The sequence below is a fragment of the Panthera uncia genome, chromosome F2, assembly GCF_023721935.1.
Source record: "Panthera uncia isolate 11264 chromosome F2, Puncia_PCG_1.0, whole genome shotgun sequence".
Classification (NCBI taxonomy): Eukaryota; Metazoa; Chordata; class Mammalia; order Carnivora; family Felidae; genus Panthera; species Panthera uncia.
The window spans coordinates 28685387-28698803 of NC_064812.1; the positions used below are offsets into that span (position 1 = coordinate 28685387).

The 13417-nt window shown below is 35.8% G+C and overlaps 1 protein-coding gene across 1 annotated transcript in view; it reads right to left on the reverse strand.

Moving 5' to 3' along the window:
- PKHD1L1 (PKHD1 like 1) overlaps positions 1–13417 on the reverse strand; it is a 160170-nt gene that overhangs the window by 87319 nt on the left and 59434 nt on the right. The window contains exons 29-38 of the mRNA XM_049633010.1: positions 12260–12424; positions 11167–11288; positions 9441–9573; positions 8535–8730; positions 6309–6451; positions 5797–5901; positions 4901–5089; positions 3939–4109; positions 2686–2909; positions 925–1909 (exon numbers count right to left, since the gene is read on the reverse strand). Coding sequence (XP_049488967.1) covers positions 925–1909; positions 2686–2909; positions 3939–4109; positions 4901–5089; positions 5797–5901; positions 6309–6451; positions 8535–8730; positions 9441–9573; positions 11167–11288; positions 12260–12424 — 2433 coding nt within the window. The remainder of the gene's footprint in view (positions 1–924; positions 1910–2685; positions 2910–3938; positions 4110–4900; positions 5090–5796; positions 5902–6308; positions 6452–8534; positions 8731–9440; positions 9574–11166; positions 11289–12259; positions 12425–13417) is intronic.

The following is a 13417-nucleotide window of genomic DNA, read 5'->3' on the forward strand; positions in this document are numbered from 1 at the left end:
CCACGATCTCGCGGTCTGTGAGTTCGAGCCCCGCGTCAGGCTCTGGGCTGATGGCTCGGAGCCTGGAGCCTGTTTCCGATTCTGTGTCTCCCTCTCTCTCTGCCCCTCCCCCGTTCATGCTCTGTCTCTCTCTGTCCCAAAAATAAATAAATAAACGTTGAAAAAAAAAATTAAAAAAAAAAAAAAATTTGTCCAAAGTTGTATTACTATAAATTAGAAGAACCAAGATTTGAACCTAGGCATCAAGGCCATGTTCTCACCTTTACACTATAGCTGCCTCTCCAGAATTCATTATGTAGATGATAAGCATTCCAACACTTTGATTATCAGAAACAGCATAGAATAATGACAAAAAAAAATTAAGAAGACATCTCAATCTATTCTTAGCTTAGAAAAATGAGTTATGCTAAATCCTTATGCAAATCTTATTTCATAATATTTTTTCCATCTGAATGGGCCAATTACCTTCTTAAAAAGTACTCTGTTGAGTTAATAAGTTAGTATTCAATTGTAGCTTCATGGAAACAAGATACATAGAAAAAGTCTCAATGTTTAGTAAGATCACCTACCCCTGAATTTTAACAGTTGTTTCCTGTGCCATACCAGCATTAATGACATAAATTATCAATTCAACTCCTAGATACCCATCTATTTCTTCCTTATTTTGAAATTCAGGTCATGTTAATGGGGATTTTGTTTCAAAATAGAAGTTGGAATTTGACTAAAAATTTCATCATAAGAATGTGCAAAAAATAATCACAAAACGGAAACTACACAGAACTCAAATCCCATGTATTAATTGAGTTAAGTGGATTGTCTAAGAGCACATCTTAATAATCACAGATAAACATTATTCCATTTCTACACTAGTAAATATTACTGATAATATCATATCAAGACAATAAAAGGAAGGCATTGGAGTACCTGTCCTTGGATCAATTTCTCTGAGAAGCGGAGTATCCTCCAAGGTGTATGTAAATGACAGAGCTGGATAAGCAACTGTATTAACGGAGATCTTCACATCGACCCTCCCAACCATCCCTGCTGGGGTACTGCAGGAGACTTCACTGGAGTTGACAGAAATAATTTCACAAGGTTCATCCCCAACAGTGACTGTGGTGTTGCCTGGATAGAAGCCATTTCCTGTGATCACCAAAGGAGTTCCACCAGCAATGCTTCCAGAAATGGGTGTGACAGATGCAACTGCTGGGCTGCTAACAGTAAGGTTCCCCAGAGCCACACCTTTACTTCCCACCACAACACTAAGAGGATGAAGTCCAGCTGGGAGAGGACTCACCAGCACGGTGATGTTATTATCATTAACATCTATTGCTCTGACCTGTTGGTTTCCAATGAAAACAGCAATGTCTTCCAAGGCAGTGCCAAAACCGTCTCCTTCAATAAGAACTTCTCCAGGTCCTTTGATGGAGTTTGGGAGGATTCTTGTTATGAAAGCAGTGATACTTTCTGAGTATGAAAAGCTGCAGTTCCCCTGACACTGGGCAGGCACTCCATGTATTAGAAGATCCACTTTCACCAGCTGTTGGGGAGCAGGAGATGTTTCACACTCAATGGCTGTGTAATTTACGGACAGAACTTTACATGGCAAATGACCCATAAAGACTTCTGCACCTGCAGAAGAAACCGCAAATCCAGAGCCTTTTATGGTCACTCTGGTCATTCCGCTAGTTGATCCTGCATTTGGCAGCACCATGTCGATGTTTGGCAAAAGTACAAAACGCCCATCAGATTCACTGGACAGCGTATTGAGAGCAGTGCCCAGGTTGTAGACAGTTAATGTGACAATTTCCCTGATGCCAACGTCCATTGAGTTTTGAGGGTCGATATGACAAATAATGGAATTATCACTACTTTCTTCTACAATACAGGGGTAGCTACCAATCGTAACCTGAAAGTAAGATGAATATGGAAACAAGTCAATACATTACTCTGGGGTGAACTTAAATTTTATATTAACAGCAACTGAATTTTAAAAATTTAATCATGTGCAAACTTTTTTCTTCATAAAACTGATTTGGGGGGCTGATTAAAGCATCTCTTGGATCAATCTTAAAACTAAATTATGACCATACATGAATGGTCATAGCTACATTATTCATAATAGCCAAAAAGGTGAAAACAATCTAAATGCCCATAAATGATAAATGGATAAATACAATGTGTATACTATATAATGGGATATTATTCAGCCATAAAAAGGAATGAAGCACTGATAAACATAGTATATAACATTGAAGAACCTTGAAAACATTACACTAAGTGAATAAAGCTGGTCACAAATGACCACATTATTATTTATACATTCTATTTTATTATCATTCTATTATTTATACATTACTCAATTATTTATAAGAAAGGTCGAGAATAGGGAAATCCATAAAGACAGAAAATAGATAATGGTTGTTTGGGGCTAGAAGGGTTGGAGAGGTTGGGGATAATGTCTAAGGGTTAAGGTAAAATGTTCTAAAATTGAGTGTGGGGATGGATACGCAATTCTGTGAATATACTAAAAGCTATTGAATTATGCACTTTCAATGGGTGAATTGTATGGTATATGAATTATATTGCAATAAAGCTGTTAGGAATTACGTTATGAGGTTATGGATGAAACATTTTCCTTTTATTGAGTACACAGTAGTAAAAAGGAGATCATTATATTCTTACCTTATTAGCACATGTGAGATTACTGAAGCCACATCCAGTAATTGTTATCAATTCATGTAGTGTTCCAGCGGATGGACTAATGTTGCTTATAGATGGTGAAAAACAACTTGAAAGCTCAAAGACCAATCTATCTGAATTTTTAACCCCAGTATTGTTCAGGCCACACTGGGGTTCTGTTGCTAGGCAGTCTGTCCCAGAGCTTCCCAAGTGCAAACTCACAGGTCCTTTAGATAAAAAGAACTACCTGTAAGTCATGTATAAATATTCTAAAACAAGAACCGTTCTCAGAATGCATTACTCTTTATTTTAATGGTGGTGGCTTATATTCCATTAAAACTTTTTCTTTTCTTTTGTTTTAATGACAAGACGGGCTCAGGAAATACAAAGTTAAAATAAAGACCTGGACAAGGATGGTGCAGTAAAGAGAGAAAAGTGAATATAAAAATAATTTCCTTTTCAATGTTTCTAAAGCCAGATTCTATAGGGAAAATAAAACACTAACATCATTTCACATCTTAATATATTTTGGGGCACATACAGAGGGTCAGAACCTTATTTTTTATTTAAGTTTATTTATTTTGAGAGAGAAAGTGTGAGTGGGGGTGGGTGGCAGAGAGGCAGAGAGAGAGAGAAAAGAGAGAGAGAGGGAACCCAAGAATACTCTGCACTGTCAGCACGGAGCCTGACATGGAGCTGGAACCACAAACTGTTAGATCATGACCTGAACCGAAATCAAGAGTTGGATGCTTAACCGACTGAGGCACTCAGGTGGCCCATTTTTTTTTTTTTTTATTAGAGAGAGAGAGAGAGAAAGAGAGAGCATGATTGGGGCAGACGGACAGAGGAAGACAAGCAGAGAGAGAAAGAGAGAAAGAGAGAGAGTGAATCTCAAGCAGGCTCCATACTCAGTGTGAAACCCAATGCAGGGCTAGAGACTTTGACTCTGGGATCATGACATGAGCCAACACTCAACCAACTGAGCCATCCAGGTGCCCTCAGAGTGTCATAACTTCTTCACACTACATCTCATTTGAGGCACACAAGGATTCTGGGAGAATGGTAGGACAACATTAACATGGACCTCATTTTATAGAACAAATTCCAGTCTTAGAACAGTCCAGATTTATTCAAGGTCGTGTGGTTGGTCAGAGACAGAAGCAGTGTTAGACCTAGTCATCAGCCTCCTCCTCCAGAAAGGTCACATACACCCTGGGTCACTGGAGTAACAGAGTTTCCATCTTTAACCCTCTTACCTGGAGCGTATGTAGCTTCAGTGCTACCCACAAACAGGTGCAGGGGAATGTGCCTGGTTTCAGCTGGTAAAACATTGATGACTCCTTGGAGAAAAATAGAGCGAGACTCATCAACATACCCGCTGCTATAATAATGGATTCCAGGTGAAGTAAATTGGTAAGAAAATGAACCTGCCATAAAATAAGATTGTATGTAATAAATACAAGCAATTAATGCATCCTCAAAAAGAAATTTCAAATGATCATTCAAACACACATGCAGATGACAGGTTTATTATTTTTCACGCACATGACATTTCAACAGGAAGTAGTAAAAAAATGATTCACTGGTTATAAAAGAACCATCTTGTATAATGAAATTACATTCCAGGAAGACAAGAGCCAGCATTAATTTTTCTAGAAAACCACATTAAGTATGGCATAACTTACCAAATTTTAAAGAAAAACTCAACATGCAGTGAAAAATAAACAATACTTTGTGTTCATGAGAAAAAGTTCAAAGTGATTATATATATATATATATATATATATATAAAACAAAACAGGCAGTCTAACAGTACACTTTACACTGAATTGTTCTAGGAGAAATACTGATTTTAAGGCTGATTCCAATCGACAGAAGTTTGTTACGTGCTACTAGTTTGGTGTGATAAAAACATACTCCAGTTTTCTTTGTATTTTGCTTATCTCAATACTTTTTCAATTGGTTGGTTATTCCAGAATGAAGAAAGACATTTCTGATATCAGAAATCATCTCTGATATACAAAATACATTGCTTACATTCACTTATAATAGGTTTATAAATTTTTAATGTTTTTACTATAGCAATACAATGTCAAACAAATCATTTGTGTATTTATACATATTATTTATACAAAAGTATTTTAAATATAAACAATATCCTTTTATTATATCTAGGAAAAAGAAACATAACACAAAATTCAACAAAGTGGAAACATACCTGATGCAGATTTTTCTCTTCCATTCATAAATCCTTTGCCATCATAAATTACACTTCCAGGACTGGATACAGAGAAAACCCTGTATCCTATTCCCCTGAGAAATGGATGTGTTTGCCAATGCCATGTCACTGTGTCTCCCACAGATACATTTAAGACTGATGGTGACCAGGCATAACCTAATCCATGTACTAGGAGCAAGAATTGAGACACATTTTTAAAAGAAAAAAGGAAAAGGAGTAAAAATTCTCAATAATTATCTTTGCAAATATTGCATTTTTGTACAGCTACTAGCAAAAAACTCTTTTAGGCTAACATCCTAAATTTTTTATGTGCATAATTTAAACATGTAACAAAAATAAACAGAAATAATGGAAAGTATGATCATGAGAAGCTAAGGAAAAAAATAAGCCACTCACCTCCAAAACTGATGATCAAGAAACAGTTTGAAAAAAATCAGAAAGTCAATAACAAGTTGTTCAGAAATGTCACATGGAATATTTTTTTAAAGCTATGGTCAATTTTTTAAACATAATTTTCTCAGGCATAGAGGCATGCGAAAATCTATATAACGTCAATTTGAATATTTATTTAGGGACCTATGACCAATAACAAACAACAGACACTCAGTAGGTTTGGGACTGCAATAAAATCGAATGGTGATTCCTCATCTTGGCAATTGTAGTCTAGCGTTTTAGACTCAAGTCTACCACTGGCTCATTCTATATGTAGCCCCCTATGTCAAAGAGATAAAGTATAGACAAATTACTGACCAATTATAGAAATAAATAGCAATATTTATTCTCTGAATACTTTGAAGTATTAAATAAATGAAAATAAAATCAATATCAGGGTAAAGTGCTTCCATTATTTACAATATACAAATGTTGGCTGATACCTGAATCTTCTCCACTGTTGGTAATCCTAAATGTATTCCCTGTTGAATGAAGAATACATTTTATGACATTTTCTGATGATGAAATCACACTGCAATGGAAGGACCCTAGAAAGAAAAAAGATGGGGGAAATTTTTTCTCAAATGTTTTTTGTAAAATATAGAAATGAAGTATAAGTAGTAAACAGTAAAGGAGCCACAAAAACTCCACATTATATAGCAGGATCTTTGATATTTTTCTGATAGTTATCATGTTTGTGTACTGATTATTTTTACAACAGAGACCTTAGCTTTTTAAAGTGTTTTATATGCATCAAATGTAAAATATTTATTAAAATTAAAAAAGTTACTCAATTTCTCTTTACTACCTTAACCACACTTAACTTTTTATACACTAATAGAAAAATAACGTTTCCATGATTGAACAGTATTTGTGTAATAACTCAGCACCTATAAGCACATCCTTTACAGTGAGAAAAAGGGATAACACTCTTTGGTGAGGATGAAACTCTTACCTAAGAGCACAGTGTTCTCAGTCGGTATTGTGCTGAATCCCACGCCCATAATAGTGACTTCAGTTCCACCATATAAAGAGCCTCTCTGTGGAAACATGGTGGTCACTTCCAAAATATACTGTATAGAAGCATTTAACTTATCTCTGCAAAAGAAAAATTGGTAGATGTTTCAGTGACTTTTCCATGGCGCCCTGTTGCTAAACTCTTATTAGAATAGGACTCATTTCAAAGGAGGAAGAAGCTGAATATTTAATTAGACATTACTTTTTCAAACTAGATAATCTGATAATTATCATGGCTTTAATTTGGTTGGATGGTTTGTATGTATGTGTGTATATATATAATAATATACTCATATAACATATGTAACAACATACTATATATATAATCATAATGTATATAATAATAGGTTTTCCCTAACAATGAAAATTAGTTTTCTGAAAACCCCATGGCAGAATAATTTCAGATGGAGGAACTTAAAATATTGTGAAATAAATATGGTTATGAGAACTGAGGTCACAAGAAATATATGCTATCCTTTAAAATATTTTACATATTCATTACAGTAAAACATAAAGGCAGCATTCATGATCTGTAAGAGTATAGAAATGAAATTCCATACATTTCATTTAAGAAATAGGACGCCTGAGTGGCTCAATTGGTTAAGCATCGACTTTGGCTCAGGTCATGATCTCACCATTCGTGGGTTTGAGCCCTATGTCAGGCTCTGAGCTGTCAGCACAGTGCCTGCTTCATATTCTGTCTCCTCTCTCTCTGCCCCTCTCCTGCTCATGCTCTCTCTCTCTCAAAAATTAAACATATAAAAAAATTTTTAAAAAGAAATAAAAGTTGTATGCAACTAATTTGAATTTATTATTCTATATATGTTGGAAACTTGTCATGATCTCCCTTCCCACTATTTCAATGAGAGAGTTTTAAATTTGTTTTGCGTTGTTACAGATGATGTGTCTCCGAGGAGGTCATGCTGTTCTGACCTGATACATAGAAGTAGACTCCTACATCCTAGCTCTCACCATAAGTAAAATGAGTCTTTGTATTAACTTTTATTTCACTTCCTCTATGCAACTGAATTGCTATTTATTTTTTTATTTTTATTTTTTTATTTGAGGAAGAGGTTGGGGGAGAGGTGCAAAGGGCAAGAGAAAGAATCTTAAGCAGGTCCATGCCCAGTGCAGAGGCCAACATGGGGCTCAATCCCGCGACCCTGGGATCATGACCTGAGCTGAAATCAAGAGTGGGATGCTCAACCCACTGAGCCATCCAGGTGCCCCTGGATTGGTATTTCTTAAACTGCCAGTGAAACACCCAGCTGTGTATGCTATCAATTCTATTCATTATCTCCATCACGCCAAAAGCACAAACCAGCTGCCCTGTTAATCAAAGGGGGGATGTAGTTCTGGGGTTCGTTCGTGGTTGCTCTTGCTCATCTTCCTTCACCTCAAGATTCTGCTGCGATAATCTCTCCTCCTATTCTGACTTCAGCTTTACCTGCTTTTTTCTTAATTCCTAAATTTTAGTTTTCTCTTTTTCTAAGTATCTAAACCAGTACTTTCCTTAGGCCAGCACTGAAATTTTACTTCAAAATTTTAACAAACAGCTTCCAGGAAGAAAACAGTGAGAAGTTACCTACAGGAAAAAGCTGGAGAAAGATTCTCTCCATCCTCTCCTTCAGATGGCCAGCTCCTACCCATTTCTTGGCTTAATTGTCACCTTCTAGAGAATGCTTTCCTGTCCCTCAGGAAAAGTCAGTGCTTCTACTATATGCTCTTACAGACCTGCAACCTCTTATTCATAGCCTCTTTCATACTTATAATTAAGTTATTGATGTAATGTGTTTGAAATCTGCCTCCCCAACAAAATTGTGGGTATTATTAATGGCAGAGGACATGTCCCTCTTATTCTGCACTGTGAATTCAGCAGTGAACAAGTAACTAACTGCTCGGTAAGTATTTCCAGAATGAATGAAAATATGTGATATATACACAAATCTAGTTCTACAGAGAATCCTACAACATAATCTGAATTGTTCTCAAAACTAAGCACGTATTGCACTTTATATTTTCAGAATCTTTTGCAAAAGGAGATAGAGATGGGTGAAGAAAGCAACTGCAAATATTAGAAGATGAATGGCTAGTTCTTTTCTTATCCCAAAGCTGTTAGCCCCATGTGTCCCACAACCCCATGAGTTTATGGTCATTACTATACCTTGTTGATGCAAAACCCCAGTTTCTGACTTCTACATAGATATCATGTTTTCCAGGAGACAACTTGGGCAAAAGACATCTAATATCTGTGAAATTCCAGTGAAAAATCTGGCAGGGTCTTCCTCCAACATACACCTCCACGTTTTGTGCGAGTTCATTGCCAAAGTTATAACCCTTAACTGTTAAATTAACTTCTCCTATTATTTTAAAAGAGAACAGAAGTTTTAGAAGAAGATTCCACTTATTATGTGGCATAAAATTTGCATATTAAGTAAATGAACTCATTTCTTATCTTTCATCAGATTTAGGAAATCCTAACGCTTGCAGGGGCAAAAGAAAAATCAGTGCAAGAATTGATATCTGCCATATGGAGATAAAATTCATATCTAATTGTTTCATAGAGGAAAAAAAGATGGCAAAGTACTTTCTAAAAAACTTAATATTTTTCTCCTTATCACACATGTTCAAAGTGAAATAATAATAATAGACTAATAGAACTTGTGGCTGATTTTGCTTTAAGAAAGAACTGGGTGGCCCAGTTGGTTGGTTAAGTGTCCGACTTCAGCTGAGGTCATGATCTTGCAGTTCCTGAGTTCGAGCCCTGCATTGGGCTTTTTGCTGTCAGCACAGAGTCTTCTTTGGATCCTCTGTATCCCCCTCTCTCTACCCCACCCCCATGTATGCTCGATTTCCCTCTCTCTCTCTTGAAAACAAATAAACAATAAAAAAAACTGCAGGAGAAACTATACTTCAAAAACCTTTCTAGAAATAGTTTACATTTATATATGTGATGTATATGTATGTGTGATGACGTATGTATATATATCTTACAAACATGCATCTTACATATACATATATATCTTTCATGCACATGTCAAATGACTGATCTCATTAAAATTTTCCTTACCTAGTATTGTTCGTACTTTTGGACTAAAATCAGTTATAACCGGGGTCTGCAAACAGTTATAACTATAAGCATCCTTTGCTGAGGCTTGAAATCCATTGGTAATAACTGAAATATCAACTGTACCCTCAGTTCTCTGAAATAAGAAGAAAAAAATTAGAAAATATTCAATGTTGAGATGAAGAAATCTGATGGCTAAAAACAACTAGAACCATTCAAAATAAACTGCTGAAGATGTTTTGTTTCAAAGTTGTGAATCAGAATCAATTTTCAGATATTTAGAAAGCTGTGGTGTCAAATGCAGGCTACGTGTTTTAATGTTTTAGATAAAGGTATATGATGTACTGGTTTTGAGGGAGGTTATGACCAACTTAAATGTATCTATATTACTGGATTCCTAAGGGCTCTGCAATATAGTTAAGATGCTCTGGACAAGTGACTCTTTTAAATTAATAAAGCATAAGATACTAAAAGTTTTGACATTTTGCTCTTAAAATACACTCATGTAATCTATTCCTCTTCATTGACAAATCACATTATTATATCTTTTGCTGACTTGGATTCACAATGCAAGACGAATACTTGGACCCCTAAGAAAAACGTTTGGTGTTCTCACTGATAGAGGACCTACAGATTTCCCAATTAGGAAAAACAGTTTTTCCAGCACGTAGTATTTGCTTAATGCACACTCAGCCTTTAGCTGAAACACAAAATCTAAACAATGTTTTCACTTACCCTATCCTCCAGATTCTCATCATCATTCGGTCCAACACATGCTCTAATTTACTCTTCCTATAGATTTCAACTACATAATACCCCCACTTAGTCTGCTAAATTTTTTTAATGTTAATTACCATATCCAGCATCTTTGTGCACATAATAAACAAACAAGAGTCTTGGTTTAAATTTAAACACTATTTTTTAAGAGAAAGAACAACAATTTAGTGCTAAGATGCAATATTCCACAAGGAACTTCACATGGGGGTGTTTTTTTGGTATTAGATTTATGTATTTATTTATTATCAACAAACTGAAACTTTAACACATTTAAAATATATAGTCCTTAAAAAAACCAAAAGATTTGCTTCTCTGAATTTTTTTAGACTGTTAGTGCTAAGGTTCTTTCATACTTAGATTTACCTGATCAACTCTCTTTCATCCTTCAAGCTCTGATAGGCCATCTATTTTTCTGTGAAACTCTTCTGACAGCCTCTCCTCGCTCTATTTTATTTTTACTTTGTTTTACTTCTTTTTAAAAAATTTTTTTTTGACATTTATTCATTTTTGAGAGACAAACAGAGTGCAAGTGGGGGAGGGCCAGAGAGATGGAGACACAGAATCTGAAGCAGGCTCCAGGCTCTGAGCTGTCAGCACAGAGCCTGACGTGGGACTTGAACACACAAACTGCAAGCCGAAGTCGGACGCTTAATGGACTGAGCCATCCAGGCGCCCCCAGTTTGTTTCTACTTCTATTATTTCAAATCAAACACACTGTTTAGTATTGGTTTCTATGTCTGTCTTTCTAAATGTTAGGTATCTAGAATGTGGATATAATACTACCTATTTGGATCTTAGCAGAAAGATGCTGAAGAAATAATTGTGAAGGAACGTTACTATAATGCTGCAGTTCCTAGGTAAATATGTCACTTGTTTAAACTTCTCCTGAGATGTCCCTTAATTCATTAGTTTTCAGAAAAAAAAAAAAAACAACTAAAATCAGATGTCTTACTTTTGGTGTTCTGCAGGTTATCTTATTCAAATCCCCTTCAATCACATTGCAGGTTTCATTTCCAACTAACACCTTTGAATTTTCATTAAAACCAAATCCAGACAGAGTCAAAAGAGTACCACCTTCATAAGGAAATGACAACAACAATAACAGGTCAACAATACCAAAAGGAAACTTTGGGAAGAATCTAACTCATCCTTCAAGAATTTTCTTATCATCCAATGGATGGGTCGTCAAATAGATCAAGGACTAGGCTCAGTGTGTGTAATCACTGCCACATAGTATAGCCTGAGCTCTGAAGTCCGGAACCATAAAGGAAACTAGGCTAAGTGATTTAATGAAATAACAGATTTGCAAACCAACATCTGTTTTGGGGCATTACTATCAACTGCTATTTTCTATAGTGTCTTCTTCATTCTAAAGAGAAATTATGCTGGTTTTATATGCTCAACCATTTTGTGTTCTGAAAGTGAATTAAGACTCTCAATGAAATTAAAGTCAACTAAGACTCTTACCAAATCCCAAATTTTATTATCGCTAAGTAAAAGGGAAACTCAGAAATAATCCCAACAAAATAAAAATACAGTGAAATAAAAACACAAAACACACCAAAAGAATCAAGACCAAGGCAAAAATCCCAAACTAAGGGAAATGAAGCAGGACAGGAAAAATGTGTTATTTTTTTTTCATCTTCTGCGTCAGGCTTCCTTTACCCGATTTGTTCCTGGAACTTTTTCTGGGTCAAGTAGCTCCATTGAGACTGTGGTTACAAATGGAGCAGCTGGTAAGCAGAATAATAACTAATAAATCTTATCTTGACATAATTGATGAGCTTGTTATAGAAACATGTAATAATTGATGATATTAATTCAATAACCTAAGATGTAAGTATAAGCAGTCACCCTGACTTGTGCTTCATAAGAAACAAAAGAATTGGTCAGCCATTTAATTACTGTGCTTTCCAAAAGGGGAGTCTCCTTTGTTCTATATGAGGGGACTTTGGGTTCCTCTCCCTCCACCCTGTTCTAGAAACAGTACAACGAAATGATGGAAATGTATGCAATTTTCTTTGTTTAGAACAATTAACTATTACCTGCTAGGCTCCCAGAAGCAGGCCAGATGTGTGAGATCTGATTCTGATAAATGAAGTAGAGTACCTCACCCTCCATGTTCCGTGCTAGTCCAACATCGGCTATGGACACAGCAACTGGGAAATGTCCAGCACTGCCATTCAGAATCCGGCACTTGATCTCATTTTCTCGTGAAACAAAAGAAAAACATGATAAAACAAATGTTTTTGTAAGATAAAATTACTGAAAGTTTACATTTGCAAATATAAATAGTGGGCTTCATTTTTACATCCCAAGAAATATATCTGAGGAAAACTACTCATATACGAATGGGGCGAAAGTTTTTACCAACTACCTGATGTTATGATTCAGACACTGTTAGAAAAAGGTAGGTGAAATAATAATAAAAGCAGAGTGAACAATTTACTCCTGATTTCTACTGTGGCCCCCCAAAAGTGGGGAGGGGATTATTGTACTAGTAATTTTAAAATCCTAATCTGGAAAATCATTTATATCAATAATTCTAAAATTGTTGGTCAAATATGTGATTTATGTTAAGTAAAATATCAGGTTTCATCAAGAAAGGTGATCAATGGGGCGCCTGGGTGGCGCAGTCGGTTAAGCGTCCGACTTCAGCCAGGTCACGATCTCGCGGTCCGTGAGTTCGAGCCCCGCGTCAGGCTCTGGGCTGATGGCTCGGAGCCTGGAGCCTGTTTCCGATTCTGTGTCTCCCTCTCTCTCTGCCCCTCCCCCGTTCATGCTCTGTCTCTCTCTGTCCCAAAAATAAATAAAAAACGTTGAAAAAAAAAATTAAAAAAAAAAAAAAGAAAGGTGATCAAAAACTAAATGAAAATCTATCCTTCACACTTCATTTAGAACAATATATGCACATTTGTAATACAGATGCATTACTGACTTAGATCTCAAGAATGCATAGAGTATCTGAATTAAAAACAAATTATATGAAAGACACATTTGCTTATATAATCCTATTAAAATTAAGGAAAACACCTAGGATTAATTATGAAAGGTAATATTTAGGGAAATACACAATCATGGCTCTCACTTTTTCAAGAGTAAAAAATGTGAATAATTTTGAAATTTTATGTTAACGGATAGAGATTTTGTTGGACTCGAAGTCAGGGAGGATGACCATGTCTCTTTGCTGCATTATTAATGTG